Source organism: Scleropages formosus, chromosome 15 (genome assembly GCF_900964775.1).
Source record: "Scleropages formosus chromosome 15, fSclFor1.1, whole genome shotgun sequence".
Lineage (NCBI taxonomy): Eukaryota > Metazoa > Chordata > Actinopteri > Osteoglossiformes > Osteoglossidae > Scleropages > Scleropages formosus.
Window position 1 is genome coordinate 25431287 of NC_041820.1, and position 27543 is coordinate 25458829.

A 27543-nucleotide genomic window follows, 5' to 3' on the forward strand; every position below is an offset into this window, starting at 1 on the left:
TCGATGGATATCAGTCAGGATTCAAAGATAGTCACTCCACGGAGACAGGGCTTCCAGCAGTCTGATGCTCTCCAGTTGGCCAGAGCAGCCTCCCTCTCCTTGGTCCTCATCCTCTTGTCTGCAGCATTCGACACTGTCAATCACCAGATTCTACTCTCCTCTCTTAAGCCAGCTTGGGATAAAATGAACAGCGCTAAGATGGTTTGAGTCCTACCTATCTGACAGATCCTATCAAGTGGTCTGGCGTGGCTCCCGTTCTTCTCCTCTGCCTCTCTCAACTGGTGTCCCACAGGGCTCAGTACTGGGTCCTCTGCTGTTCTCGATCTACACCTCCTCCCTCGGCCCTGTCATCACCTCCCATGGATTCAAATACCACTGCTACGCTAATGATCCCCAGCCCTTCCTCTCCTTTCCACCTGGAGCATCAGACATTTCCGCACGCATTGCTGCTTGCCTGTCAGACATCTCTGCATGGATGTCTGATTACCACCTACAACTCAACCTCTCCAAAAGAGAGATCCTACACCTCCCAGCTAGCCTGTCTTTCTGTCATGATTTTTCAATTAAACTGGACAACTCCCTCATTTTGCCTAAGAGTCTGGGAGTGATGATGGACTCAAGTCTGTCAAGTCTCTCGGCACATTGAAGCCACAACCCGGACCTGCAGATACATCCTGCATAGCATCCGCAGGATCCGTCCTTCCCTCACAACAGACTCTGCGCAACTACTTATCCAGGCCATGGTGACATCTCATCTGGACTACTGCAACTCTCTCTTTTCTGGCCTTCCTGCTCCTGCCATCAAACCTCTAGAGCTGATACAGAACGCTGCTGCCCGAGTTGTGTTTGACTTGCCGAAGCATTAACATGCATCTCCCTTACTAGTTTCTCTGCACTGGCTTCCCATAGCTGCCCAGATCAAATTTAAGACCATGGCTATGGCCTACAAATCCATCAATAGAACTGCTCCCAGCTATCTACAAGACTTGATCATTTGCTACATGCCAACTAGACCTACACTCTTCCACACCTGCCTGCTTGGTGGTCCCACGCACAAAAGGTAAAGCACGGAGGATCTCAGTTCTGGCTCCGTTATAGTAGAATGACCTCCCCTTCTCGCTCAAAACTGCTGAATCTTTGTCCGCATTTAAAAAGGGTCTTAAAACTCATCTCTTCCGGACTCACTTTGCCAACGATCTCTTAAGTTCATGGTAAGGTATAAACATTCATGATCGTGCTCGGATCAATCCTTTACAGAGCCACTCCTGCAATGTAACGTAAATATTTATATGTATCATGGAAAAAAAACTACTGGGAAGGTGATTAGGAATCGGCATTATTCTGGTAGTTTTATGCAGCTACTTGGGTGATGAATGTTGGTGCATATGGTGAAGGAAAGAAACCAACAAACCAACTGTACTTATGAGTCACACATCTCCATTTACATTTATTCATTTAGCAGATGCTTTTGTCCAAAGCGACATACATCTCAGCAAAAGTACAATTTATGCATTACATTGAGAGAAGGAGACATAGCTGCAGACATGAAAGTCTCAAAGCAAACCTAGTTTGTTCCCTACCACTTGCTAGACTACTACTACAAAACTACTGTGGCATCTCCAGCTAATTCTCTTTCTCCTAAGGTAATGCACAAATTGTATTTTCTATGAGATGTATGTCACTTTGGAGAAAACACACACACACACACACACACACACACACACACACACACACACACACAGAAGCCACTTGCCCCAAGCAGGGTCATGGCGAGCCAAAGCCTAACCCAGCAACACAGGACACAAGGCTGGAGGGCACACACCCAGGACAAGATGCCAGCCCATCACAGGATACCCCAAGTGGGACCTGAACCTCAGACCCACCAGAAAGCAGGCTCAGGCCAAACCCACTGCGCCACCGCACCCCCTGCTTTGGAGAAAAGCGTCTGCTAAATGAGTAAATGTAAATGTAAGCTAACATTGTCACCATTTACAAGAACAAGGTCGACAAGAGTGATTGTAAAAACCACTGTGGCATTTCCTTCCTCAGCACCATGGGAAACTGTCTGCACGTGTTGTCCTGAAGAGGCTCCAAGTTCTTGCAGAGAGAACATACCCCAAGTCTCAGTGCGGGTTCAGAACGGAACTGTCCTCTATAAACATGATTTTCTCTGTCAGACAACTACAAGAAAATTGCAGGGAGCAGAATAAACCCCTGTATATTGCCTTCATCGACCTGACCAATGCAAGTGACCTCATCAGCAGAAAAGGCCTCTTTGAGGTCCTGGCTAAGATCAATTGCCCCCCAACTCTGCTCAGCGTCACCAGGTCATTCCATGGAGACATGAAGGGGCCCATCATGTATGATGTCTCCACATCCAATCCCTTCAACATTCTCAGCAGGGTGAAGCAGGTTTGTGTCCTGGCTCCAACACAATCTGGCATCTTGTTAAAACAAATCCTGGAGTGGTCTTGTCACTGTTGCAGATGACCCTGGTATTTGGTGCATACTTTTTAAGGAAGCAGCCAACTGAGGACCTGTAAGGTGTCTGTTTCTCAAAGCACAGACACTGATGTACTTAACCTCTTGTGCAGTTGTGCATCTGGGCCTTCCACTTCTTTTTCTATCCTGGTTAGATCCAGTTTGCCCTCTTCTCTCAAGCCAGTAGTGAACACCTTTGGATGAAATCTTCAGTTTCTTGGCAGTCTGACACATTAAGCAGTAATAGCCTTTTGCAGCATTAGTAATGGTCTCTTGGCTATATTTTAAAATCAATTTAATGGTACCTTGATAAAAAAGTATCAATTCTTTCAAAAAATTTTATATTTTTAAGTGATTACAAACTTTTCAATGTTAGTGTATGTGTGTAGTTCTACTGTCTGCTGCTACTGGTGGGACTTTGAACAACAGTGTAACAAGAAAGACCGTAATTCAAAGATGTCAGGCTGAAAACTAAGATTACTAATGTGACTCATTAGTTCGGAAGATCTATATAGAAGTTATATAAGCTAACTGCTTTCATATCTACCCTAAGTTATGGGCAACAGTCAATTACAGAAGTATTAAGGGGTGAACCCTTTGAGTTGAGTCTAATCATTGATTTTATCAAGTAATTTTTCCCATTTGGTTAATTAAACTGAAAGGTAAAATTAAATATTACACAAGAGAGGTTTATGCAAGTAACGAACAGGAGAAGCATTTCCCGAGCAATGATTGCACAAATATTCTTTTTTCCGTTAATGGTATTTGTTCTAAATATTTCAAACATCTTTTTTTAGACTTATTCTAAGGTCTGATGGGGGTTCTTCCGGTTCAGGGGCCCCAGATAAGGAGCAAGTTGGCGTTCAGAGGTTCAGCTAGCATTCTCACAGTGCGGGTCTCATCCTGCAAGGCCTTGCAAGAGTGCTGTCTCTGGGAAGTAGCATTGTACTGCTTCCAAGTGGCTGGGCAGCCCTGTCAAACAATCAAGTTCAGCAGCCTGGATTAAACAGCAGGTGGGGAGCAACTTTGAGATCAGAAGAGAATATGTATTGGGCTTTTACAACCAGAGTTCCCCTGTAGCTCTATCATCTGTTGCTGCTCAGTGCTAATTCTTACACTGAACATTATTCAGCATAGATGTTCTCTGCAGAACACATGATGCTGCCAGTCCTGAAGAACTTTTGGGAATTAAAATCATGTTTGGAATATAAAAATTATTTTGTACAAAGCAGTGACACAGCATCAAGTTGTAAATTAATAAGCAAGATTTTGTAAACACAACGCAAACATTAAAACCACCTGGAAACAAACATGTAAGCTGAAGTGTACATTTAATTGGGAAGTTAGTATGAACATCCTTTTGTCTGACCAACATGAATAAAAAAATCATCCATATTAAAGTAATATTGATGGCATTGTTTTTAAGATGAAATGTTTGCTAGGTTTCCATATTTGTGGCTCACACTCTTCTTCCAAAAACATATAGAACAATGGGTTTTACCATTATTAAGTTAGGTACACAAAATTACAAATCTTCACTGAATCCAAGAAATTCCAATATGCATTGACCTCCCATCTGTAATATTCACATTTAGTAGATTGTACCTGTCGTGGAGAGTGTATGTGCTAGTTGAACATATCAGCAATCAAATGAGTTCTATACAAGCTCATGCTTGTCCTTGCTGGGCAGCCCTTCTGTTCATTTTTCTCCTGACCACATGCTCCACCAATATGTCAGTGCCAAATTTTGAGCTCTCCGCCCCAGTCACAGGAGGCGGTAACGGCAGGCAACACGGGGTGCATCGTTGTGCACAAACAAGCCTGTCCATGTGCCTGGAGGACTCGCAGTTGTCGGGTACTCTGCTCGTCGTAAAAGTGGATTGAACCGCTGGAGCTGCCTGATACCAGCACTGTCCCATCCGCAGAGAACTCACAGCCCACCGCATAGCCCTCAACCTAGTACAGGAAAGACAGAACACTTCTTGTGTCTGATTGTTTGTGCACATGTGTAGATATATATGTAACACAGACACACAGGCTAGAAGTATTGTCAAGATTGGCCTTGTGCACCCAAACTTTTGACTGGTGCTTTACTATATTTACAGTACCGGTGGTCCCCGATTTACGATGGTGAGCTGGCAATAGACATTCAGTAGAAACCGTACTTTGAATTTTGAATTTTGATTTTTTCCTGGGCCAGTGATACGTGGTGTGATACTCTCTTGAGATGCTGGTCAGCGGCAGCAATCCACATCTCCCATTCTGTCATGCAGAGGTGTGTATTATTACGTGTATTGAATGCATTTTCGACTTATGATATTTTTGACTTAAGATGGATTTTGGGGAACGTAAACCCATCGTAAATCGGGGACCCCCTGTATAGGCAGTACCACACTATCAATCAAAAGTTTGAGTACACAAGGCCAACCTTGGCAATACTTATAGCAAACCATACCTGCGCAATAGGAATGTGAAAGCAAAGCCATGACTGCCCTGCATCTATGGGACTTGCTGCAAAACAGCTAGGAAGAGTGACTTTCTGCTGGAACTTGTTAACTGAAGGCTATGTGGAAAAACTAGCTCCCGGCAAGAGCATGCAAACTTTTGACTAGTACTGTACATATACACAGATAAATGTGGATTTATTTTCACATTCGAGTAGAGGCGAAAAGCTTCACTTTTGAAGAGCAGCATGAGCTGACCTTGGTAAGAAAAAGCAGTGCTTATCTTGGTAAGTTTGTGGTAAGTTTTAAGTAACAGAACTTACCTTGTGTCCTTCATACCGTTTCCTCTTGTTCATTCTGTACGGTCTCTGTGCTGCAAACAGGGCCATATAGTTGCCATTGGTCTGTGCCACGAAGGTATTTTCATGAGGGTGAAGAGCCATGCTGGGACACGTGTAGCGCTCCTGCACACATTCAGTACAGGGAACAGGAAGTGATCCATCTCATTGGCACCAGTAAAACACATGCACCTAAGACAACGGAAACATGTCTATTTCCAATTAAGCACTGTGACCTGTAATGTATTTTTGTTAACGGATGTGACCTAAATTGTACTTTCCTGTCAATCTGCAAGCTTGTCAGAAGCACAAAAAATCTATGTGCTTCACCTTTAGCCTGTGTGAATGTCACTGGCTTGTTTAGCCTCTACTCACATGAAAGATCTGATTGGAGATCTTAGCTGTGGTCTGGAAGTCCCATACAATGAGTGTGCGCTCTGCAGAGTCCCGGCTGACAGAGTCACTGCTTGAGACAAATTCCTTCCCCCCTGCCAAGAATAAGATGTCCAGAGTCTGCTGGATCCCAGCCTGGTATGTTCTCGCCACCTGCCGGTTCAGAACATGCGGAGCGGGGCTTCTCAAGGCCTAGTCTTCTTGTCTAACAACACCACCACTCTGCAAGACCTGTAAAATCTACATCCAAATAGTAAAATAACAAAAAAAATACTAAACTATACATTTGCGTTTCAGTGGTTTTGTTTATCGGTTCGTTGTCTCCAACTCAAAGCTGTGATTTTCTCATCTAATGGGTGCAGAGAGATTATCAGAAGTATGGTGATTACTCATGTGTTAAGTGAAGATAGCCTCACATGGTATATGTTATTCAAACCCACGTGCAAAGCAGCAGAAAAAAAGGTTTCATGTCTGCAACAGCATAAGGTACTAAGCAATCCATGACAACTCCAAAGTAAGCCATTCAGTAACACAATGTGTTACTGTACTACAATACAGCATACACCATGTGACATGCCAAAAGAGATCAATGAAGAGCAAAGACGGTGCTGACTTTGCAGGCCCTGGTGTCCCAGGCCTTGACCTCTGGGCTGAATCCCCCACATAGGAACACACTGGGATCACTGGGCTGCACAGCCAGACAGGTCACTTTAAACTGGTTCCTCATTTTCACAATCTGTTGGCCTGGGAACACAACAGAGAAATAAAATACATCTCATGAGTAATTACTAGAGATAATCACCTGCTAAATCCATAGGTGGGTGTTTATTATGGCAGTAAAAAGCTGTCATGCACAAAATAAATGGATGAATAATGCGTCCAATGTTCAATTAAAAGAACAAAAAACGCCATTGTTTTGACAAATGCTTTCTGTTTAAGCTCCAATTTGCTAGAAAAATAATAGCTGCAAAGCCAAACGAAACAAAGGGAGACAACATGGCTCTTCTCTAACATGAGCATATGAACGGTGGCACCAGCAAAGGCAGATTGCGTTGAAGTGCAGATTTCCATTGCAGCCGAAAATTTCCCGACAGGCTTTAAAGCTGTGCGTTAATTTGAGAGTAATTAGCAATCAATTATTCATGCTTTCAAATGCACAGAAACATCATAACTATAATGCGCTCTCCAAAAAAAGAGAGATTGAATTTAAGCACTTAATTCACCCTAATACTTGCAAAACACCACTCAGTCAAAGGCATCATTACACACTCTGATTTACTCATTACTCCATTAAAAAATGAGACTATCAAAACACTCTGATTTTTACAATTTAGAGAAAAACACTTATCCAAAAAATTTTTCATTATGACTACATACCAATCTAGCTACAATCTATGGCTACAAACCAGAACATTAGGAAAATGCTCTTTTACTAACTTCTTCAAACTAAAGCTGGTATGGCTACTGTCTCCAGAAGTAAATAAGTGATGACACCATGTTTCAGTGATAAATCTAAGGTTATACAGTATAGCAGTGACAATAAGGATTTAATGATTCACTCTACGTACATGACGGGCAGAGCCTACCTGCTGCACATATCTGTTAGACGTGACAAGTGCTGAAAGAAGCAGTGGCAGGAGCAGGTGAAGGGGGGGACTACACCACCGGTGCAGTTCAACCACCAATGAATTTGCAATATCACATCAGTTGCTCTCTAATGTGGGCTTTTGCTCACCCCAAATCCTGAGAGGCAATTATCTTGTCACTGTCATTTCAGAGTCCAGGCAATGTGACGACCGTGCTGACAGCTGCATTTTATGGTCTGCCACTCTGTAATTCCATGATAAATCAGCCTCTCTCCAGAGCACTGACTCACACTACCACAGTCACAGTCACCAAGAATAATAAACATGACTGTAGACTCTGGGGCAGGTATAATGGTGTCAACATAGATACTACAGTTAGAAATCAAGTCAACATGATGGCAGACAGTTTTATCTTGCATGGCGAACATTTTGAGTCTAAGAATCAAAGACGGAAATGTAAAATTCTGAAATTCATGGAAAGTGGCTACAGATAATACGGCTATATCAGCAGCTTTATATGTATGCTCCTCTACTTACAATGGTTCAACTTACGATTTTTCAAAGTTGGTACGATAGCAAAACACATTCGGTAGAATCCGTACTTCAGATTTTGAATTTTGACCTGTTCCCATCCTTGCGATATGCGTACAACACTCTCTCTCGATGCTGGGCAATGACAGCAAGCTGCAGCATCCACTCAACTACGCTCACAGTGTCTGTAGCGATCACAGGAACGAGTGTAAACAATCAATACTGTGTTGAAAGCATTTTTTTTTATTTTTTATTTTCACATCCCATCATGTCTACTAAATGCCCATGTGTGTCTCCTACTTAAATTTGTCTAGCTGTAGGCTATGGTAAGTGTTCTGAGCACGTTTAAGGTAGGCTAGGCTATGATGTTCGGTAGGTGCGCTACTATATTCTTATTCGACTTACAATTTTTCCACTTACGATGGGTTTATCAGAATGTAACCCAATCAATAGTCAAGGAGCATCTGTATTTACATTCATTTATTAATTAATTGGATGGTTCACACCAAAACAGCTTACAGTTCAGAGGACACAGTAAATATGTTCAAGAACAGGCATACAGAGCACTAATAAAAAAAGAAGTAATACAGTTTCATGTTTGTCACTGGTTGAATACAGTACAGTATACTGTGTCACACTGGGTAAGAAAATAAGGCCTAGCTTTTTTAATTTTGTGTTGTTCTCTTTTCAGTAAAGTGATGACATAAAATTTGGGTAAAGTGTAAAAGTTTTGATGCAGACACTTGCATGGAACTGCAAAAGAAAGTAGGGGGGAAAGTGTGAAAGGAAATTTATACAATTATTATTGTATTTCACTTTCCAAAAGAGACATGAAGGAACATAAGCTGAAATATGTGAACATGGGGAGACCAAAGAGGCACCTAATACCTAGAGCTTCGACAAAGTATTATATTCACATTAATGCTGTACGCCTCATCCGCACAAAGGTCAGTGCTATATCTTAAGGTAATTGCGCTGTAGCGCTATTAGAACATTAATTAACCTACGATTTAACACATGCCTCTTTGGAAGCACTTTCATTTTGCCTGGATCCTGCAGAATGAATTAATAAATTAATCAGGCACCACTAAATTGTCTCCAGGGGCAGCAAAGTAATGTATCTAGCCTCTACGTGCTATATAAAGTCTTTATCATTAGCAGAACTACATCCACTGAGAGTAAAACCTGCCTCTCTTGGGCTGACAACTGACACGTTCCTCATTTAGAGGAATCCTCTAAGTGAAACCAGGCCAACAGCTAATACTGCCACTGATTTCACCTCAGATGTTCATCTCTTTGTGCCATTAATTTATTCAGCAATGGCATTTCGGTTTAAGGGAACAGATGTGATCCATATAATCTGCAGAAAATAAATCATAGCACCAAAATTGCTGCCAAGAATCATGGTGACAGGAAATCTCCAGCAGACATCCTGTCGTATGTGCTGGAGGTGTCCCAACAACCATTTCATCTCCTGAAATAGCACTTCTGTCTTTCTATATCATGCATTTTTCTACAGCTTCATTTTTATATGACAAGCAAAAAAAAATGCCTTTTTTGAAAAGGAAAGCTGGTCATACCATAACATTTATTCATTTAGCTGACACTTTCCTTCAAAGTGACTTACAATGTCAAGCTACCTACATTGCCCATTTATACAACTGGTTAATTTTACTGGAGTTATTTAAGTTACTTGCTCAGTGTATTCATTTTAAACTCTATTTTAGTCATTTACACTTTTCGTATAAAATAATAAAAATATGTTATCTTCACAAACTGTTCAATCCAGCCTTTACGAACACCAGATAGGAGCAATAAAGACTGTGGAAGCCTGTCAAATTAATCCAGTCCCACACTTCTGTTCTGTTTTGGTATGTTTTACTGTATAAGAAATGTAGCAGAGGCAGTACTTTCTACAGAAAACCTTGGGGCAGAAAACTGTACACCTTCTCTACATTCAATTACTGTATTTACCTGGATTTGAAAATTCCCACCACCCTTTCAGTACCCCTGACTGCTCCATGGTCAAACCGTACACTGGTCCTCTTGAATCTGTGGCTCAGCAAATACCTGAAGCATCTTCTCCACTACTCTAATACAGGCTTTCCCATGAACACACGGAAGTGTGATTACTTCATAAATGCAACACACCCTCCAATCCCCACTGCAAGCCCAGAGTCTCAACATTTCACGCAATATTAAAAAAAGCTTCCTAGTCCAGACAATGATATCTTGTGATTTAAGCATTTCTGACCAAATCTCAAGCATCCCAGCTGTCCTGCAACTATGAAACTATCCCACTGCTACAGTATGCTTGGCAGGAAAGATGTACCCAGATCCTGTAGGAGTTTGCAGCATAGCCCCCTGGAAGGAGGGCATGACAACTGGGTTCATAAACAAATTGGCTCATACAATCGGTAAATAACTCTGCCTTAGCCAGTCCAAAGCCTGGATGAGAAAGGAGGGCTGGGCGAGGGGCCAGCAACCCCTTCCTGTAAAACATTCCTAACTACAGATACACCAACAATAAATACTCAGGACATCCCAGACCTGGGAGAGAAGTGGACCTTCATCAAGAGGACATATGACTCTGGGTGGTAACAGCCAGAAGTATCTGGAAGTGACTCAGCAGAATACCATCCTTTCAACCAGGGCTACCATCACCATTAGGACATGAAATACTGTATAAGGACCATGTATGAAACTGGGAAGACAGCACAAGTGGCTGCTGAAATGAAGACCTATAGCCTTGCCATCCTAGGAATCAGCAAGTTGAGATAGATAGGCTCTAGCTAGAAGAGGTTCACCACCGGGGAGCTGATGCTGTTCTCAGGCCACAAGGAAGACAACATGCCCCACACGCAGGGAGTCACCTTAATGATGTCCAAGACAGCCTAGAAAGCACTTAACGGTTGGGAGGCCCATGGTTCTAGGATAACTGCAGTTTACTTTAGAACCAGAAAGAGGAGGATTCACATGAACATCATCCAGTGCTATGCCCCGACAAATGACAGCAAGGAACAAAGCAAGGAGGAGTTCTATAGCAGGCTGCAGACCATAATACAGAGCCACCCAGAAAGAGAGATATCACCCTCATTATAGGAGACTTCAACACCAAGATTGACAGCAGCAACAGGGGCTACAAGGAGGTTATGGAGCAGCAGGGTCTGGGAGAGATGAACAACAACGGGGAGAGATTTGTAGAAGTATGCACCACAAGCAACCTAGTCGTTGGCAGAATCATTTTCACTCACAGGCAGATACACAAGGCAACTTGGGTATCACTGGACCTATCTATCGAGAACTAGACAGATCATGTATGCATTAACAGGAAGTTCAGAAGGTCCCTTCAAGATGTGCATGTTATCACTGGTGAGAAAGGGCAAAAGAGAAGATGGGCAGAGCATTCTGAGGAGCTGCTGAACAGACCAACCCCGCCCCCAGGACCCACCGGAAACCTGTCCAACTGACAGCAACCTGTCAATAGACTGTAATGTGCCCATGAAGGAGGAGATCTGCAAGGCCATAAAGCAGCTGAGAAACGGCAAGGCAGCAGGACCTGACAGCATCCCAGCGATTAAGACTGATGTCGAGAGCATAGTGGAGATGCTTTATCCCCTCTTCAAGAAGATCTAGGAAGATGAACACGTCCCATCAGACTGGAAGGAGGGCTACCTTATCAAGATCTCCAAGAAAGGTGACCTCAGCTCCTGCTCTAACTACAGAGGGATTACCCTACTGTTCATCCCAAGCAAGGTGTTCAAAGGGACCTTCTAAAAAGAATGAAGGAAAACGTTAATTCACAGCTCCAAGATCAAAAAGCTAGGTTTCGCAAGGAGAGATCTGCCATCGATCAGATCACATCACTGCACATCATCTTGGAGCAGTCACTGGAGTGGAACTCGCACCTGTATGTCAACTTCATTTACTAAAAGAAGGCGTTTGACAGCATTGTCTGAGAGACCTCTGGAAGCTGCTGAGACACTACGGGGTGCTGGAGAGGATCACAAACATCATCAAGAACTCCAATGAGGGCATGACCTGCATGATCGCCCATGGCGGTGAACTCACTGATGCAACTGGGAGTGAAGTACCACTGCTTGTTGTCGCTTTTCTTGCTCCTTTTGGTGATAGACTGATTCATGAGGACATGCACAGCACAGAAGCGAAATGGCATCCAATGGACGTTATGGACAGAGCTAGACGATCTTGACTTTGCTGACAACCTGGCTCTCCTCTCCCACACCCGGCAATAGATGCAGGAAAAGACCAGCATCTTTGCAGACAACTCAGCACGACTTTGCTGGAAGATGAAGCGCTGGAAGAGGCAGGGAGCTTCACCTACCTTGGCAGCATCATGGACAAGCAGGGTTGAACAGGAGGAGATGCTGGAGTCCAGACAGGCAAGAACAGGGCAGCTTTCCTTCAGCTGAAGAATGTTTGGGGATCAGAGGCAGACCTTTCCATCGCAACCAAGATCAGGCTCTTTGACACCAACATGAAGTCAGTTACTCTATGGAGCTCAGACATGGAGGACCAATGTTACCACCAACAAAAAGATCCAGACCTTTATTAACACCTCTTTAATCCTCCAGGTTTGCTAGCCTGACACCATCAGCAACCAGGAGCTGTGGCAACGTACAAGACAGCAGCTATTAGATCAAGGGATTCGTCAATGAAGTTGGAGACTGACAGGCCACACCCTTCGTAGACCAACTTTTAGCATTACTAAACAAGCCCTCACATGGAACCCCCAGGGGAAGAGGAAAAGATGCCACCCAAGAAACACTGGTCGTCCTGACTTGGAGGCAGATGTCAAGAGGATTGGCTATACCTGGGGGGCAGCTGCAGAGACTGGCTCAGGAGAGAGATGCCTGGAGAGCTCTGGTTGTCAGCCTATGCCCTAAGAGGGGTAGCAAGGCATAACTATCTAACAAACAATCAGTAAATAGAGAAAAAATGTCAGCATAATGCAAAACTCACATATAAGCAGTTTCGTCCCCAACATGTTTACATTTTGCATCACAGAGTAAATAGGCTACACTAAGTAAAACAGCTGAACACAGCATCCATGGAAGAACATACATGACAACACACACGACAATACACACAACGCTCAGTTCTCCCATATGCTGTGTTCTGGAAGTGCTGATTGCGAGGTTCTCCTCAATTTTAATGTTATTTTCACAAAATCTTTTTTATTACCTAAAAACTGAGTCTCCAAGGTGATCCAAAAACTGAGTATCCAATGTTGCTAAGAAGCATGGTGATAGTATGTCAATGATGGTATGCCAGGTTGTGAGCATAAAAGAAAACCTTTAATAACTGAAGAAATATCAATGTTGTGAAGCATTTTCAACAAACTGAAAACACCATATTGTTCCCTGAACTTGCATAAAGGAGTCGATGTTATGTTCAAGACATCTTCAGATTTCTCCAAGGTTAAGTCCTATTTACTGTAGTATTTCAGAATTTAAACTGCTTACATTTTAATTAGGATTGTTAGTAAAACCGGTAATGACTTGGATACAAATATTTTTTGGTTTTGAGTGGTCTGCCCAACCCCATTTGAAGCATGAGCCCTGTTATTTTTAAAGCACAATTTTCCTTGAAATGACATTTTAGAAGACTGCATGAATTATGATATAGCAAAATGAACTGTAGTGATACTAGACACTAGGCACTTAAAGCTAACTAAAGACATGGAAAATTTCAATAATAGACAGCATTATGCAATATACAGACTGTGACATAAAATGATGAGAGAAGTTTCTAAACTAACTAGTGAAGCTCCCTAACCTCCCTAACATATAAATACATCTGTGACACACACATATCATCCATGTGTGACCCCATAGCACAGTTGCCACTTGAAGACATTAATGCAGGTACTCTATAAAGAGGAAGTTCTCACTCATTTGTCCTTTTCTTCTCAATTTTTTTTGTATAGTTTTCACATTGCATTAGAGTGACAGGTAGCAAATCTGTCACCCAGATCCTGTATTAATGTTTGGGGAGAAAATTAAAATTTTAAAAATTTTTAAAATAATTAAAAAAAAAAAATCAGTCCCTTACATTATTAATGGGATTCTTCACTTTTTAATTAAGAAACTTAATTAGCTTAGTTAAGACAGGAGATAAGAAGCATGTGGGATCTTACTGCTAACATGCTCTTTTCTTTTGCATGTGATCCACAAAAAAAGCCTTAGGAAAAAAATGCTCAGAATATAATGAAACAACATCTCAAAGCAGCACATTTATTTCAACATAATTACAAGTAGTTCAAGTATTTTTCTTCTAGGCAGGATGAATATGAGTAACACTGCACATTACACACCCATCTCTCACATAACAGAGTCCCATACAATAAAAATTGCAACAAATATTTATGGCTTATAATTCAGTACAGAAACACTTTTGCCAATTAAAGTCATTTTATATCCATATATGTCCTTTGTACAATCCTGACAAAGATACAAGAGACTATACAACCTTGTAGGAATGAAATCAACCCCAATCAACGATTCCCGCCCCCGGTTATCGGTTCAGTGTAGTCATTCAAAATGACAGCAAGGTAAACATGAAATAAATATTCAAGTGAACATTATGCTTAGTGCAAGAGAGAAAAATTTTGTATTACATTGAAAAGCCCATCTAATGTCAATCTAATATCAATAATTTCAATTGTAACAGCATATTCAATACTATTAACATTTATTCATTTAGCTGGTCCTTTTCTCCAAAGCAACTTACAGCAGTAAGCTACTGACAATTATTTACCCATTTATACAGCAGGGTAATTTTGTATTGGAGCAATTTCGGGTAAATACCCTGCTCAAGGGTATTACAGCAGTAGGTGAGATTCAAACAAGCAACCTTTGGATCCAAAAGCAGCAGCTCTAACCACTGCACTTACCAACTGCCCCTATAAACTAAAATAAATGAACTATAAACCTGTAAATATTAACTCATTTACTTAAATCATTGTGGCATGTTGAGTTCTTCCAGGGAGCAGGACTGCAGACAAACTTATGGTACATTGAATGTCCTTTTACTGCTGGGAAAGATCTAAATAAAGGGTGATGAGGACACTGTCCATCCTCCCGCTTCTCTTTGTGCCACCATGGCAACACAAATACAGCCACCCGTACATGACACAATCATACAAACAGCTTTCATAACATAAATACCCATATAATGGTGTGAATAAAGCTTTAATATGGTCAAATGAAGATAGTCTAACATTAAACGTTTGTTAGTAACACTACAGAGTACCTCATTAATAGCTTTGCAAAACGAAATGGAAAGTATATTTATAAACTTCAACTTGCAAATCAATCTTTTTTCTGACAATTTCAGGTTCTTTGGAGTCTCAATGATGAGGCACAATAAAGTTTAAAAATAGTTCGTTATTATTTTGGCAGCATTTCACCAGGTGTTAATGCATCACTTTAAAGAGAAAGAGAACACCTGCAAAGGACATACAGCTGCATTCATGTTAATCCTCCCTGTGCCTTGTGTGTGTGTGTGTGCGTGCGTGCTTTTTGTGCAAGTCTTTGTTCTGTCTTTTACTACAGCATGGCACTTATTTATCACTGTGTTCTTAAAATAAAAGCTAGTCTAGGCCTTTTAGCCTGCTGTTCTCGGCTCCAAGTTACAGAGGTGATTCATATCCTAGAACTCTCTATATGCAGTTTAACATTAATGTGTGCAGAATTCAAAAGAAATAATATAATTAAGATTACTTAACAGACAAATAATAATAAATAATAAAAAAGTGAATACACTTCACTAAGTGTGAACACATTTACAACTTAAATCTTCACAATATCTCCGTCCCATGTTCTGTGTACCTTGTCTTGCCTCGCCCTGTGCTTCCTGCATAGACTCTTAGCTTTCTCCTGTATTGGACAATTATAGTTAGTTAGTTAGTTAATTAATTAATTTGATTAATAATTAATTAATTGTTAATAATTAAACAAAAAATAAATATAACAACAAGAAACAAGCTACAAATATTAAAGTATCTGGTGTTTTGTTTTTAAATTCATTTTGTATGAGCCATTTTTAATCCGAAAACTGATTTTTTTTTTTTGACCCTCCACAACCCAGAACCTTAGCTAGGAGGGGTGGAACTACTTAAGTGATAGGTTTCTCCAAACATCTTGGATATAGCTGTAATGAATTTCAAATCCTTTGTCCTTTTGCTTCCACAAAATTTACAAATTTTAAGAAAAATAAAAACACCGAAGCATTTAAAGGGTTCTGCAACAGCTCTATTTGCATTTGTCATTTATAACCATCTCCAAACTGCAGAGATTTCATATTTACATGTATTCACTTAGGAGACGCTTTTCTCCAAAGCGACGTACATCTCATAGAAAATACAATGTGTTCATTACATTAACAGAGAGAGAGAGTAAGATGCAGACGCATGATTCTAAAAGACAGTTTCTTTCCACCGTATGAACCAATGTTCATCACACGAGTAGCTGCATCAAACTTTATCCGAATATTGACGATTCCAAATCACCTTCCTAGTAATTCTTTTTGAGAGATACATATAAACATTTACATTACATGGTCATTTGGTCATTACATTTGGTCATTTCAGCATGCTGCACACCAAAAGAAGCTTCTTTGTTGAGCCCACAACTCCTGGTAGAGACTTTGTGTCCTGCTCCCTTACAAAGCCAAATGAAAGGAATAGTTGGGTCTGTGGTCCAGGGTCAGTTCAAACATGCCCAGTTCTTTCTGACAGCAGTTCTTACCATTCCACTGCACCACAGTCATTCGCTCTGACAATGCTGAAGATTTGTTTACCAATCACCTATGACATCACCAAGGGACAGTTGGTGGGGTGGCAGTGGCACTTCAGTACATCAGGCATGGGCATCAGGTGGAAGGAGCTTTCAGTGAAGTGTTCTACTGATTCACTCCAAGGTTATTAATAGGGCTACTGAGCAATTACTCATGTGCAGTCCTGTGAAGTGACAGCTGCCTCTCTGGGAAATGGGACAAATAGCAGTCCCATTATTTGTGGAGCTCAGATGTATTCAGTGGCCAGGACAATAGAGAACACATGTAAAGTATATTTTTCCCTTTGACAAGGCAGAGATGAAATGCATCAAAATACCATGTTTCCCAACACTAAACAAAAATGCTTATTTGACTTTTGTCAACTTAGCTAAATTAATACCGTGTTTTGCATGTTTCCTTGATCATAATAATGTAGATTTCCCAGGGAGCCTTTTAACATCACTTAATTCATCATTACACTGTCATATCGTCATTGGTTAATGGACTGTGGGCTGCGAACCCAGTCAGGGTCTGTGGAAATCTATAAGACCATAAGGAACACATGAGCTGCGTGTTGATATTGAATACGAAAAACCACACTCTGTTCACTTCCTTCCTGTGTGTATGTCTCTAACCCCTGTGCTGCTAATGAGGCCTGTCTGCGAGCAGCTCCCTGCTCCCTCTAGGTTATACTTCCAACAGACTTGCTAATCACTGGCTTCTGAATATTTTATTACTTAACCTTTTTTGTAACTCCGCTCCACCGAATCATGTATGTGCTGCAAGGGCAGACTGTGAAGGCAACCAAGAAGCATCATTGCATCCACAGGCCAAGGGAAAACAATGCCTTTAAGAGGTAAGCTGACAGACAGACAGACAGACAGACACATACACACACACATACACATACACCCTGAGACAGCAGTGCAGGAAACATATTAACAAGAAAATAAATGCTATTTTTGCTAAAAAAGTAAATGTTATTCATGTTGAACTTTACAGACTATACTATAAATACAATTTTTCCAGTATTATATAGTACAAGCATGACTGTCAGTTTACATTTGAATTTGTTTAGCTGACACTTTATTCCAAAGCACCTTGCAGTCTTATGCTACTTACACTTATTTGCCCATTTCTACGCCTGGGTAAATTTTACTGGAACAGTTCAGGGTAGATACCTTGATCAATGGTATAACCGTGGAATGTGAGATTTGAACCCAGCTACTTCCAGCACACAATAACTACTCTACCTCCATGCCCCGTTCTACATTCCCAGTTAAAAGCATGCATGCATCTTTGCTATAGAAAAGACGAGTATAATGTCTTGCACAAGCCATCCCTTCAGGTTGGAAGTAAGCTGATACAGAAAAAGGACAATATCAGAAATATTTAAAAATATAAACTATGTAGAATATGTGGCTGGGACATCAGTGTATTTTTTCCTAAAAACAACAAACGCTATTTTAAAAACATTTTGCAACACTGTACTGCAAACCAAACAAGCCATACAGAAAGGTAGGCGCATGTAGTCTGCATCAGTATCAGTTAAATTCATTAATTTCATATTCATTGAATGGTTTAAGCAAGCAGGACCCATGAGGATCATGTCACCAACAACCATGATGAAGGACTTCAAGCCCTACAAGAGCAGAGGCAATGCCTACCAGTCTCCACGTCTGTCAGGTGGGCTGTGTCGTCAAAGGAGCCCGTGAGGAAGCGTCTTCCACACGGGGTCCAGCAAGCATCCCTCACAGACCCACAGTGAGAAGAGCATGTGAATAAGCACCGCCCACTGCCTTCAGCATCCCAGATCTGCAGGACACACAACAGAACACAAGACAGTGGATTCACTGCTATGAAAAATATTTTTGTCATCATTATATTGTCAGTGTTTTGGGATTGCCAGATAAATGTGTACATTAATTGTTATCACATTCTGGTCTCTGAAATATTGTGATAAAGTTGGCTGATACATTGCATAAGAGCATGGACTTAAGACTAAAATATTATCACTTCAGTAGCAAAATACATAAAAGCAATAAAATCCACTGCTTAGAATAAATGAACAGAATAAGCAATAAAAAAAAATGTTAATCTGCCATTCTAACTATAGTTAATCTAGATCGAAAGTCATCAAAATGTTTACGCAACCATACTATTAGCTGGATTGTTTCAGAAAAATAACTAAATGACCTTACAACAATCTGAGATTGATACTACTGACAAGTAGAGCAACAGTTAGTAATTTGTAATTAATTAGACACCCCTCTACTTCTGTAAATTCGGCTTGCGTAAATCTGGACTTCGCTTACAATTTGGGCCTAGGCTATGCAGCAGAAATCAACAAATAGTCCCGTGTTTTACGTACTGTGTCCTGTTATATGATAGGTTATTTTATTATACGTTTAATAACAGTGCTGTGGAGTCGGAGTCGTGGGGCCAGAAGCAATTATTGGGTTACTAGAGTCGGAGTCAAAGGTTTTGTGTACTGACTCCAGAGCCCTGGTTTAATGTTTCTACGTTTTTCCTGCTAAAGATTTATCTAGTTTTACCGTCATCATCAGAAGATCGTTAGATGCGATAATATAACCAATACTCTGCACAAAGAAAGAGACAAGGAAGGTACACTTGGTTATATATTATATATACTAATAATATACACTAATATTTTGTGTTTTAAATGACATAAGGGAACAGAAAAGGAAAGAACACCGCAGCTACATTCAGGGTGAAACATCTCCAGCCATACAAGCCCATTCAGCTGTTCATTCAACTCAGTCATAATTAGTCTCAGCAGATCCAGTACAGATCTCAGCAGCGCAACTGAAAGTGGTTCTTGAGACAGAGGGCGTCACCACGTCAGTAGGGAAGGAATCAGAGCTTGCACAATGAAGTGCAAGAGTACAGACTACATATAACTGCTCTGCATACAGCTGGAATTTGTCCCAGTGGACAAGACAGTGCCCCATCAAGGGACACCGACAGATGTGTGCGCTTATATTTGCATTTGCATTTAGTATTTCACAAGATGCTCTTCCCCAAAGGGATATACAATTCAGACAAAAAGCTTTAGAAACAAGCACACGATTATCAAAGTAAACCTTGCTGATCTGATGCTGCAATTTTGCAGTCACATCACTCAGGGAACTACTTAGAGAAATGAGAGTCAGTTAGGAAATACTATCACAGCAGACAGTTTGGTGCAGATTTATATAGCTACTGAAGACTGAGAGAGAAGTGGGTTTTGAAACAAATCTTGAAGGCTTGGATGGGGATTCAGTACTTCTGAGGGACAGAGGGAAGTGATCTGACCACATCTGGGCTAAAACCATGAAGCAACAGAGTTTCAGTTTTGGAGCTCACATGAGTGGGAGCACCAAGTGACCAAAGAAGTAAAGCTCCCTTGATCGGGTGTAGGGAATGATGATGTCCAATAGGAATCATGGTGCTGATCCTTTGGCATGAGACACGTGAGAATGATCTGGCAGGTTCAGCAAACTCATGACGCAGCATCCCGGATCAGTTGTACAAACTCTATTGCTTAGGGCTTAGGATCCCAGGTTCAGCTCTGCTCAGCAGTTGTGACGACACATGCGCTGGTGTGTGACTCACTGTCACACTTAGGGGTCTCAAATCAAATCCCAGTAAAGACCTAAAAGACATCATGCCAGTTTCCACCAGATTCTTCATCCTGGGATTAAAATATCTTGGGATATTGAATGAATACACATGATATAAGTTTTTCTGTTCATTCTTTGAGTCTCTCCTCTTAAAAGTTAACATTGTTAGATGGCATTTAAATCAGTCTGTCAGATTTATATCATTTCAGTAAGCAGAACACAGGGCAGAAACAGCTTAGTACTTAAGCAATAAAATGTCTGTTTCATTTTGACATTTACTCATCTTCCGGTTTCTCATTAATCCCTCAAATCCTCACTCAAATCCATCGGCGGTAACAGGCAAAATTTAGCAAGTAAGCAAACAATGCTTAAAAATATCTGCTAACTATGCACAGAATTTAACAAAAATGGTTTTGTGTTTTTTTTTTTTTTTTTGGAAAGATTCTTTTTATTTGAGGGTTTGCATGTGGTACATGTGGTGATGTCACATGGCTCAAGTTCTGCAGTGTGCTCCTGGAATGCTGAAAAGAATCAGACACCTGAAGTTGGTTGTTATGGTGACAGATGAAGAAAATGACAAAAAGCATTTGACAGAAGCACCTTGAGACAGAAGGCTTGCATGAAGCGACCAAGGTTCTCACCAGCACCTCTTTCTATTGACACGGTGACTCATAAACAGCATTACGTCTACATTTACCTTTATTCATTTAGCAGACACTTTTCTCCAAAGCAACACACATCTCCAAGAAGAATATAGCAGCTCATGAGAAGAACCTATCTGTTCACTCACACGTGTATCTCAAACTTGTCGACCCACAGAGAAGCTGATTATTACTGCCACACCTACATCTATCACTACATTATGAACTGGTGCAATAACGATGCCACGTGACCACTGTAAGATATGGCAATGAATCAGGCTGGCAGACAGCAGTGTGCCACTTTCCCAGTGATGTGCCACAAAAGGGAGTGTGTATGTGTAAAGGAATCTCAGCCCTGCACTCAAAGGTCTCCAAGAGTAATAAGCCCTACATCCAGGCAGTGTGGATGTGGAGTGCTGTGGAGTCGGTACACAAAACCTTTGGCTCCAGTAACTGCTTCAGACTCCGACTCCACAGCACTGCCCAAAAGTTGCAAATTATTTTGGGGAATGACTTATCCAGAAGGGGGGGGTGCGGTGGCGCGGTGGGTTGGACGGGGTCCTCCTCTCCAGGGGGTCTGGGGTTCGAGTCCCACTTGGGGTGCCTTGCAACGGCCTGGCGTCCCGTCCTGGGTGTGTCCTCTCCCCCTCCGGCCTTACGCCCTGCGTTGCCGGGTTAGGCTCTGGTTCCCCACGACCCCATACGGGACAAGCGGTTCAGAAGATGTGTGTGTGTGTGTAACTTATCCAGCAAATATAGAACTAAACCTATATTACACCTCAAATTTTTGGGGGTCGACTTATACACCAGATCGACTTATACGCCGGCATACATGGTACATTTAGTCGAAGTCGGTACATTTTTACCGACTCCAGCTCCAATAACCTAATAAGTGCTCCGAATCCACAGCACTGCATCCACAACACGCCGCAGCCTTGAGAGACTCCAAGCAGATCACAACGACAGTCCTCCGCATCCAGCTTTGCTTCGCAATGCCTGCCAGGTCAACAGGATGAGTCACAGCACTGGGACTGAGAAGCCCAGCTCAGGGACAGCCACATGTGTGCATGTGCAGGTTCATGTTTACACAAGCAAACTCTCTGTGGGTACCCCCATACAGGGAAACAGTGAAAAGTGACAGTTAATACAGTAATGAGTTACAAACGACAGTCCAGGATTTTAATCCAAGTGCTAAGTCATCGCATGCATGCAGCAATAATACAGATACCCCTCACCTTATGCAAATACAAAGTTCTTCAACCCCTTATGTAAGTCAAAAGTTACGTATTTCGGATTCACCCTCCTCCCCCACCATTCAACATCATCAGGTTCTTCTTTATACATTCAGCATCCTTCACTACCGTATTTATAGTTGATATGGGTAAACCTTGATCCCATGCTATAGACAATCTTTGTCCACCTTCATACTTCCTTATTATTTTCAATTTCATCTCTAAATCGATTTCTGTACACTTCTGAGATGGTCCTCATTTTCCTTCAAGTACACGTTTACCACCAGGCATTGTGAATAATGAAAAGGGTACAAAATATGGGGAAAAAAGCACTACACTAAGGCGAGGAGATGCATTCACAACTTTCACTGAAAGATGTAAAGGGTCATCTGGAGAGTGTTGGTATTATTGTGTTTATCTGTATACTTTCATTGCTGCCTGTGATTTCTGTGTACCATTATATTTCTGAATTTAGGAACTTCTTTGTCTAAATTATGACATCGTAATTAGCTACATGCTCATACACCGCATATACGTCTCTCTCTGTGTAAGCCACACAGTGACAAAGGTGCTCACCCGAAACATGCAAATTAAACTGTTTTTTGCTTCACAAAGTCTGAGAGTAAACAATAACTTTGTAATAGTCTGCATATAGCAGAAATACAAGCCAACCAACCAATGTCAACAACTGCTTGTCCCGAGCAGGGTCGCAGTGAGCTGGAGCCTTACCCGGCAACACAGAGCGCAAGGCCAAAGGGGGAGGTGAAACACCCAGGACAGGATGCCAGGCCGTTGCAAGGCACTACAGGCAGGACACAAACCTCAGACTTGCCACACAGCAGGCATCAGCCAAACCCGCCGCACCACCACACTCCCCCAGGGATACAAGCGCACATGCACACTGTCTGAAACCGCTTGTACCAAGTGGGGTCACGGCGTACCGGAGCCTAACCCAGCAACACAAGGCACAAGACTGGAGGGGGAGGGGACACACCCACGACGGGACGCCAGTCATAAGGCACCCCAAGTGGGACTCAAACCCCAAACCCACCAGAGAGCAGGCACAGGCCAAACCCACTGCACCACCACACCCTCAGGATACAAGCATCCAAATCATTTTATAATTTTGCCATCAATTTTAGCCCATCTTTCTGATATTCTTACTTTAAATCTTTATTAAACAAATGTATTAACCTTCCATTACCGTTGGTGAATATTTGAGCCAGAGGAGGTTATTTCTCTTCACTCTAGCAATGGCCCCATGCTTGCCCTTGCCCTGCGTGTTGTAATAATTTGAAAACAATTTTTAACATTATTAATACAATAGCTATTATACTTGTTCCACTGCATGCACATTACTGTGCCACTGTCTTCAGTCCAAGTCATTTCTCACAGCCAGCCAGGCAACACGATGAACTTCATGCTGCATTGCATTCACGCCTCCTGCTGAAACTGTAACCAACTGGCAATTAATGGACCAGCACTTCATCGGCAGGCTATAGCTTCCTCCACAAATTGCACGTCAAGTCAAAAGGCTGTTTAAATTCTACAAGCAAGAGGAAGCTGGTTCCACAGGGACTGGGCCCAATACAACTGGCCACCCACTCACTAACAGAACGATTTGCAGGCTTTGGTCTTCAAAAATCCCAAGATCACTGTATGCTGATACACACACATACATAAAGGTAACCTAGCCAAGGTTTATACCTTTGTAAGGGAACCCACACATGTATGTACCTGTACCAAGGATAGTTGCTTATCCAACAACAATTGAGACACTAATTGTCATGTTGTCTGTTGACCACATATCGGCTGTTAAATAATGTTAACTTATCCGACATATGCGCAGCCAAGCAATTCTTATGGAGGAAATAGTCTGTAAGCTTTGATTAATGGCACTGCAGCACGGTCAGCCCTGTATTCACCTTTTATACTATGTCACAATCAGTACAAGCTTAATAATACAGACATCCTTCAATTTGTTCATGTTACGCCCTGTAAAAATTCATAAAAATTCTGTGCGAGACATTTGTTTACTTATTACATCTTCATCATCCAATGCAAGACTGCAGCACTCCAGAGCCAAAGGCAGAACTATATATAAAGAATGAGCCAAGGTACAACCTAAATGGTTTATTTTCTTACCTTTATTGGTTTGACATATGAAAACTGTCTACTTTAAAAAATTTAGAATAAAAAAAAAAAGGTATGCTCCAAACACTTCAGTTCAAATTCCCGTTGTCAGTTATTGAGCAATTTACTATAAATCCATGTATCATTTTTGTGAGCTTCTGGCTCCTTTCTCTTTGCTTCACTGCACAAATCAAATAAAAGCATAACAGATAATACTTTCCATTTATTAACACTAAGTTCTGTAAAAGTCTCAGATACAGCTATAAGACATAAAAATATGACTGCAAATATACAGACTAACATTACAGCTACATTAAAAATTACATTTTTTTTAATTGTTTCTACAAATTCCTATAAATGCCATTTGCTGGCTGATCTATTTTATGAATACGCAATATTTTTCATGTTGATTATTGGCACTCGTGTAATTGATTAATCTGGTCCCACATCCCTACTTTGTCTGGGTGCGTCTACTGCCAAGTAAAAGCTGGTGCTGGAAATACAGGTTGGCTTTGCTTACATTTACATTTATTCATTTAGCAGACACTTTTCTCCAAAGCGACATCTCAGCAAAAATATAATTTGTGCATTACATTAAGAGAAAGAGATATGGCTGCAGACATGTGACTCTTAAGTAAACTTAAGTTTGTTCATCGGTCAAGTAGGTTCATAACATGCAGGATAGATGAATCCTGATTTTTAAAAAAAAAAAAAAAAAAAAATTGGGGAGGAGGTTAATAAAATACACAAACAATCACATACAATGCCAGAGTAGTGGCTGTATAATTTGTTTCACATCAAATTTTTAGAAATAGACACGTGAAGAAAATACATTTTTCAGTTATTTTTAGTTGTATTTTCCAACATTCAGAATTTAAATATTCACTAAACATTAACACCTAGTTCATTAATGCACTTTCTATAACAAGTAAAGTGGAGTGCACTACATTAAAGGAGTTTGTGCAGCACAAAGGACTACTCAGGACTTAGTGGATCTGTAGTCGAAGCAAATCCACAAATGCCAAAGTGCCCGGGAGCTTCTTCTGCTACATCCAGGAATGAGACAGAGTGCCTGGCCCTGGAGGAAGAATAGGCCAGGAGGACGAATAGGCCAGGAGGACATGTACAGATCGTGCAAAGTACACATTCTACGACCCAAAGGCACCTTGTAATAAGAGACCAAAGGTTTCATGATGCTGCACCTATGGCCAAAGTGCTAACAGAGCAACTACAGGTGCAGCATCATGAAAAAAGGCAAGACACAGAAGTGTGACACACAAAAACAAATTAATTTTTTCATTCCTATGGGTGATTGCAGCTCTTTTGAATGCACACTGACTTATCTTTTATTAAGCCCCCCTTTCAACACAGCTAAAGGACTCTGCACCAGCTACATTTACATTTTCCTTCACATTCCCAACCATCTCTTATCTGCGAGGTTTTCAAGTTCTTTCAACATGCCACAGCACCTAATTTTCCATGACTGTTTAGGCAGCAAAGGATTTTGAAATAAAAGAAACAACACTTTGCTACCATTTATTGAAACACCCTCAGGTTATGTCTGCAAACATCACTTGCAAAACATGAGGCAATACAGAATGGTCAAAACGATCGGACTCCTTCACAAACACTTCAAGTATTCTGCTAGTGTTTGTTGCAGACTGCTGTACCTATCCAGCAAATAGTGCAATTATTTTGCTGACAAATATAAACGAGAAAAGATTTGTTGGGACTGTTCCTCCCAGGCTATGCAGTGTTTATACAATTTCACAAATTAAAGGCAACCCCAGTATTGTCTAGACACATTAGGTACATATATCCTCTGTTTTCAGACATTTGCAACATCTAGAAGCACAGATATTGTTCATTAATAATCCGCAAACCAGGAAGAGAAAAACCGAAAATGCAATGTAAAAAAATACAGTTCCTTGAAGAAAAATTCTGAATCTGAAATGGTACCTTAAAATTTTCTGCTGTTATATTTTACTTTAAAAGAAAAACGCAAAAAATAATTTTTTCAGCTGACATTGTTTTTAGGTTAGAAAAATCAAAGAGGTACTGATAATTTGCTGGTTAACACAGAATAGCCTTAAAGGCCTGGGTTTGCAAAATTAAAATGAAAATTGCTTTGGAAATAACCACATTGTAAAGAGAGCTGACAGGAGACCTAAGAAGAATAATTGTTGACATCCACGTACCTGGAAAGAACAACTACCCAATTCGAAGGGTCTGCATAGGCATCATTCTTCTATGAAAAGGATCATTTATAAATGGAAAAATTGCAGTGGTGGCCACATATATTTTATCTCAACTCCAGAGACACACAATTTATTGACTTCTCTCCCCCTATGGTGATTACAGATTACCACAATTAGTAGATTTTGACACATCCTGCTCTCAGGACAAGGATTATAGGCAGTCTCCAGATTACGAACGTTGGGGTGCCTAGCAATGGACTGGCGTCCCGTCCTGGGTGTGACTCCTCCCCCTCCAGCCTTGCACCCTGTGTTGCTGGGTTAGGCTCCGGTTCGCCGCAACCCTGCTCAGAACAAACGGTCTCAGATAGCGTGTGTGTGTGTGTGTGTGTGTGTGTGTGTGTGTGTGTGTGTACTTTCTTTAACGACATACAAAGCCTTTACTGTAATACTGTAACTTTTTGTAAAAGGAATGCTTAGAAAATCTAAAATATGCTCTTTCCCATTGACACTAATGCAGAAGACATTAAATAACCATCAAACATTTTTGTGAAACATCTAAGAGCCTAAGACTTTTGCACAGTACTGTATGTGTGTGTGTGTGTGTGTGTGTATGTATGTGTGTGTATATATAAACAGAATGTGTCAGTGTATGTTTGTCAGTCTCCAGGTAGATAGATCCAAGGTTGTAGGTTTGATCTCTGGCTGCAGTACTTATAATTTAGGGTACTTACCCTAAATTACTCCACTAAAATTACCCAGCTGTATAAATGGGTGAATAATTGTAAACTTGTAATAATTGTAATCTTAACATTGGAAGTTGCTTTGGAGGAAAGTGCCAGCTAAATGAATAAATGTAAACAAAGCATACATACACGATACTCAGTGTTTATGTATTAATTCAAAATTCACAGCAAAAAAGTAAAACAGAACATTAAAGACAAAAGAAGTCAATGAAAATAATGCAAGTGAATTTAAACATGCCAAAGAAGCTGATATGGTTTGGACAGTCCAGATGGGGACCATCATTACTGAGATTATAACAGGTGAAACCAGCAAACAAGGGCTAATGGTGATTGAGATCTTATTGTCGCACGAGCCAAACTATAATTGCAACGAGAGCTGCATGGTAGATCTGGTTTTGTGC

General features: G+C 41.1%; 1 protein-coding gene across 1 annotated transcript in view; it reads right to left on the reverse strand.

Moving 5' to 3' along the window:
* Positions 1–3806: 3806 nt before the first annotated feature.
* wdr25 (WD repeat domain 25) overlaps positions 3807–27543 on the reverse strand; it is a 55418-nt gene continuing 31681 nt past the window's right edge. The window contains exons 3-7 of the mRNA XM_018764076.1: positions 18240–18387; positions 6270–6400; positions 5639–5809; positions 5249–5389; positions 3807–4437 (exon numbers count right to left, since the gene is read on the reverse strand). Of these exons, the coding sequence (XP_018619592.1) occupies positions 4216–4437; positions 5249–5389; positions 5639–5809; positions 6270–6400; positions 18240–18387 (813 nt within the window). The 3' untranslated portion in view covers positions 3807–4215. The remainder of the gene's footprint in view (positions 4438–5248; positions 5390–5638; positions 5810–6269; positions 6401–18239; positions 18388–27543) is intronic.